Genomic DNA, 6,000 nt, shown 5'->3' on the forward strand with positions numbered 1-6,000 from the left:
GTATTGTATGGTGTGGTCTGTATAGACTGTGTTGTATTGTATGGTGTCGTCTGTATAGACTGTGTTGTATTGTATGATGTGGTCTGTATAGACTCTGTTGTCACTGTTTGTGTGGTCTGTATAGACTGTCTTGAATTGTATGGTGTGGTCTGTATAGACTGTGTTGTATTGTATGGTGTGGTCTGTATAGACTGTGTTGTATTGTATGGTGTGGTCTGTATAGACTGTGTTGTATTGTATGGTGTCGTCTGTATAGACTGTGTTGTATTGTATGATGTGGTCTGTATATACTCTGTTGTCACTGTTTGTGTGGTCTGTATAGACTGTCTTGAATTGTGTGGTGTGGTCTGTATAGACTGTATTGTATTGTATGGTGTGGTCTGTATAGACTGTGTTGTATTGTATGGTGTGGTCTGTATAGACTGTGTTGTATTGTATGGTGTGGTCTGTATAGACTGTGCTGTATTGTATGGTGTGGTCTGTATAGACTGTGTTGTATTGTATGGTGTGGTCTGTATAGACTGTGTTATATTGTATGGTGTGGTCTGTATAGACTGTGTTGTATTGTATGGTGTGATCTGTATAGACTGTGTTGTATTGTATGGTGTGGTCTGTATAGACTGTGTTGTATTGTATGGTGTGGTCTGTATAGACTCTGTTGTAACTGTTGGTGTGGTCTGTATAGACTGTGTTGTATTGTATGGTGTGGTCTGTATAGACTGTGTTGTATTGTATGGTGTGGTCTGTATAGACTGTGTTGTATTGTATGGTGTGGTCTGTATAGACTCTGTTGTAACTGTTGTGTGGTCTGTATAGACTGTCTTGTATTGTATGGTGTGGTCTGTATAGACCGTGTTGTATTGTATGGTGTGGTCTGTATAGACTGTGTTTTATTGTATGGTGTGGTCTGTATAGACTCTGTTGTATTGTATGGTGTGGTCTGTATAGACTGTGTTGTATTGTATGGTGTGGTCTGTATAGACTGTGTTGTATTGTATGATGTGGTCTGTATAGACTCTGTTGTCACTGTTTGTGTGGTCTGTATAGACTGTCTTGTATTGTATGGTGTGGTCTGTATAGACTGTGTTGTATTGTATGGTGTGGTCTGTATAGACTGTCTTGTATTGTATGGTGTGGTCTGTATAGACTGTCTTGTATTGTATGGTCTGTATAGACTATGTTGTATTGTATGATGTGGGCTGTATAGACTCTGTTGTCACTGTTGGTGTGGTCTGTATAGACTGTCTTGTATTGTATGGTGTGGTCTGTATAGACTGTGTTGTATTGTATGGTGTGGTCTGTATAGACTCTGTTGTATTGTATGGTGTGGTCTGTATAGACTGTCTTGTATTGTATGGTGTGGTCTGTATAGACTGTGTTGTATTGTATGGTGTGGTCTGTATAGACTGTGTTGTATTGTATGGTGTGGTCTGTATAGACTGTGTTGTATTGTATGGTGTGGTCTGTATAGACTGTGTTGTATTGTATGATATGGTCTGTATAGACTGTGTTGTATTGTATGGTGTGGTCTGTATAGACTGTGTTGTATTGTATGGTGTGGTCTGTATAGACTGTGTTGTATTGTATGGTGTGGTCTGTATAGACTGTGTTGTATTGTATGATATGGTCTGTATAGACTGTGTTGTATTGTATGGTGTGGTCTGTATAGACTGTGTTGTATTGTATGGTGTGGTCTGTATAGACTGTGTTGTATTGTATGGTGTGGTCTGTATAGACTGTGTTGTATTGTATGGTGTGGTCTGTATAGACTGTGTTGTATTGTATGGTGTGGTCTGTATAGACTGTGTTGTATTGTATGGTGTGGTCTGTATAGACTGTGTTGTATTGTATGGTGTGGTCTGTATAGACTGTTGTATTGTATGGTGTGGTCTGTATAGACTGTGTTGTATTGTATGGTGTGGTCTGTATAGACTGTGTTGTATTGTATGGTGTGGTCTGTATAGACTGTGTTGTATTGTATGGTGTGGTCTGTATAGACTGTTGTATTGTATGGTGTGGTCTGTATAGACTGTGTTGTATTGTATGGTGTGGTCTGTATAGACTGTGTTGTATTGTATGGTGTGGTCTCTATAGACTGTGATGTATTGTAACTGTTGTGTGTCCCTGTAGATATATGATCATGAGGGAGTGCTGGCACGCTGTTCCATCTCAGAGACCTACCTTCAGGCAGCTGGTGGAGGACCATGACAGGGTTCTGTCCATGACCTCCACAGACGTAAGTCACAACTATAAACCCAGGAGTACCTGGACCTGTCTGTTCTAACACTGTGTGTTGTGTTACAACAGGAGCACCTGGACCCGTCTGTTCTAACACTGTGTGTTGTGTTACAACAGGAGCATCTGGACCTGTCTGTTCTAACACTGTGTGTTGTGTTACAGCAGGAGCATCTGGACCTGTCTGTTCTAACACTGTGTGTTGTGTTACAACAGGAGCACCTGGACCTGTCTGTTCTAACACTGTTTGTTGTGTTACAACAGGAGCACCTGGACCCGTCTGTTCTAACACTGTGTGTTGTGTTACAACAGGAGCACCTGGACCTGTCTGTTCTAACACTGTGTGTTGTGTTACAACAGGAGCACCTGGACCTGTCTGTTCTAACACTGTTTGTTGTGTTACAACAGGAGCACCTGGACCTGTCTGTTCTAACACTGTGTGTTACAACAGGAGCACCTGGACCTGTCTGTTCTAACACTGTTTGTTGTGTTACAACAGGAGTACCTGGACCTGTCTGTACCATTTGAGCAGTACTCTCCAACCTGCCAAGACTCCAGCAGCACCTGTTCCTCAGGAGATGACTCTGTGTTCTCCCACGACCCCCTCCCCACGACCCCCTCCCTGCCCAAAACTGCCTCTCCATGAACCCTTCCCTGACCAACCCTGCCTCCCCATGACCCCCTTCTCACGACCCCCTCCCTGACCAACCCTGCCTCCCCAAAATGAGGGGGGAATTACCTTGTCAAACTGCTGCAGATTTAAATGGCAATCAGGACATAGGGGGGGCTGGATGGGGAGAGGAGGGGGGGGCTCCCCCGAGACACTTCTCAGCGTCATACTTTGAGCCTCCTCCAGATATGAGGAAGAGAACAGCCCATGCAATATATCCTCAAACGGACAAATTTTTTAAGAATCTTTGCATTGAAGGTTGGACAATTTTTTGCCGACAAAAACTCTTTTTTTTTCTTAAAAATGAAAATGTATATTTTTTATACTTGGCCAGTCTTTAGTTATTGACAATCCGAAAGGTCAAACCATTCAGTGCCTACTGGAACCTAACTCTAACCCACAGGACTGGGAGGAGATTGACACAAGGACATGAACACCATTAACCAGGGAGGCAGGGCATCTATAACGCCATTGATCATGAAAGCAGGGAATCTATAACGCCATTGGCCAGGGAAGCAGGGTATCTATAACGCCATTGGCAAAAAGAAAGCAGGGTATCTATAACGCCATTGGCCAGGGAGGCAGGGTATCTATAACGCCATTGGCCAGGGAGGCAGGGTATCTAGAACGCCATTGGCCAGGGAGGCTGGGTATCTATAACGCCATTGGCCAGGGAGGTATCTATTACGCCATTGGCCAGGGAGGCAGGGTATCTATAACGCCATTGGCCAGGGAAGCAGGGTATCTATAACGCCATTGGCAAAAAGAAAGCAGGGTATCTATAACGCCATTGGCAAAAAGAAAGCAGGGTATCTATAACGCCATTGGCCAGGGAGGCAGGGTATCTATAACGCCATTGGCCAGGGAAGCAGGGTATCTATAACGCCATTGGCCAGGGAGGTATCTATTACGCCATTGGCCAGGGAGGCAGGGTATCTATAAGGCCATTGGCCAGGGAGTCAGGGTATCTATAACGCCATTGGCCAGGGAAGCAGGGTATCTTTAACGCCATTGGCAAAAAGAAAGCAGGGTATCTATAACGCCATTGGCCAGGGAGGCTGGGTATCTATAACGCCATTGGCCAGGGAGGATGGGTATCTATAACGCCATTGGCCAGGGAGGTATCTATTACGCCATTGGCCAGGGAGGCAGGGTATCTATAAGGCCATTGGCCAGGGAGGCAGGGTATCTATAACGCCATTGGCCAGGGAAGCAGGGTATCTTTAACGCCATTGGCAAAAAGAAAGCAGGGTATCTATAACGCCATTGGCCAGGGAGGCTGGGTATCTATAACGCCATTGGCCAGGGAGGCAGGGTATCTATAACGCCATTGGCCAGGGATGCAGGGTATCTATAACACCATTGGCCAGGGAGGCAGGGTATCTATAACGCCATTGGCCAGGGAGGCAGGGTATCTATAACGCCATTGGACAGGGAGGCAGGGTATCTTTAACGCCATTGGCCAGGGAGGCAGGGTATCTATAACGCCATTGGCCAGGGAGGCAGGGTATCTATAACACCATTGGCCAGGGAGGCAGGGTATCTATAACGCCATTGGCCAGGGAGGCTGGGTATCTATAACACCATTGGCCAGGGAGGCAGGGTATCTATAACGCCATTGGCCAGGGAGGCTGGGTCTCTTTACCTCTCCTCAGTGGAGTACACGGGAACTAGTTTTTGCAAATGTGCAGCATACCAGCAGAGCCAGAATCAACAAAATGATGTGACTAGTTCTTCCAATAACAGTTAGTGCTTTACTCCAAGATCCCTCACCCTCACCTCTGTTGAATCATCTCAACCATCATGAATCAGAATGGGACTACAATACAACAATCTGAACCAGGACTGTAACAGAAGTCTCTGCTGTTTGAAACTCTGATGGGAACCAAGCTGCAGTCAGCCCTTCAACAGGAGGGAAACATAGAACCAGTCTCTCTGATGAGAACCAAGCTGCAGTCAGACCCCTCAACAGGAGGGGAACATAGAACCAATCTCTCTGATGGGAACCAAGCTGCAGTCAGACCCTTCAACAGGAGGGAAATATAGAACCAATCTCTCTGATGGGAACCAAGCTGCAGTCAGCCCTTCAACAGGAGGGAAACATAGAACCAGTCTCTCTGATGAGAACCAAGCTGCAGTCAGACCCCTCAACAGGAGGGGAACATAGAACCAATCTCTCTGATGGGAACCAAGCTGCAGTCAGACCCTTCAACAGGAGGGAAATATAGAACCAATCTCTCTGATGGGAACCAAGCTGCAGTCAGCCCTTCAACAGGAGGGAAACATAGAACCAGTCTCTCTGATGAGAACCAAGCTGCAGTCAGACCCTTCAACAGGAGGGAAACATAGAACCAATATCTCTGATGGGAACCAAGCTGCAGTCAGACCCTTCAACAGGAGGGAAATATAGAACCAATCTCTCTGATGGGAACCAAGCTGCAGTCAGACCCTTCAACAGGAGGGAAATATAGAACCAATCTCTCTGATGGGAACCAAGCTGCAGTCAGACCCTTCAACAGGAGGGAAATATAATTGGGGGTGTTTCTATGTATCTTTAAAACGTTTTAATTGTAAATATATAAATGCAAATATGTATCATATTGCTGTCAGCAGCCATGTGCTTAAAATGAGATTTTTTTCTTATAAAATATTGTTTTAGAATCAAAGCATTGCAATCTAGAATACACTGTCATGATCATGTAATAATTTAAAGTGATACAGAAGGTTTATTTGAATTATTAACATGTATATTTGTAAAGATATTTATAGACTTAACATGTAGTTCATAAGGTAGAACAATCTTGTTCAGGATTTAGTACTGTAAGCAAAGATGTTTTATTTATTTTTCTGTAACTTATGTAAAGCAGAACAATATTATTTTCACGACTGGCAGATTTTATTTCTCTTGTTTTTCATCCATCTTGTTTTGTTTACAGTTTAAAAAAAGAATGTATGAAAGATTTAAAGCAATTTTAATGAGCAGAGCAGGACAAGGAAACTGATTAAATGTAAATATAGGGAGTGAAACATTATTGAGTCGTACCTTGTTTGCAAAGTTGACTTTTACCAAATCAAAGAAGTGATTCACAGGACTC

At 44.0% G+C, this 6,000-nt stretch overlaps 1 protein-coding gene across 6 annotated transcripts in view; it reads left to right on the plus strand.

The window, feature by feature from the left end:
* The window catches only part of fgfr3 (fibroblast growth factor receptor 3), a 302,812-nt gene extending 297,021 nt beyond the window's left edge, over positions 1 to 5,791 (plus strand). For all 6 annotated transcript variants that reach the window (XM_064953089.1, XM_064953090.1, XM_064953091.1 and 3 more), the window contains 2 exons: positions 2,131 to 2,236; positions 2,735 to 5,791. In XM_064953089.1, coding sequence (XP_064809161.1) covers positions 2,131 to 2,236; positions 2,735 to 2,881 — 253 coding nt within the window. In that variant the 3' untranslated portion in view covers positions 2,882 to 5,791. The remainder of the gene's footprint in view (positions 1 to 2,130; positions 2,237 to 2,734) is intronic.
* Positions 5,792 to 6,000: the final 209 nt, after the last annotated feature.

The sequence above is a fragment of the Oncorhynchus masou genome, chromosome 32 (genome assembly GCF_036934945.1).
Source record: "Oncorhynchus masou masou isolate Uvic2021 chromosome 32, UVic_Omas_1.1, whole genome shotgun sequence".
Lineage (NCBI taxonomy): Eukaryota > Metazoa > Chordata > Actinopteri > Salmoniformes > Salmonidae > Oncorhynchus > Oncorhynchus masou.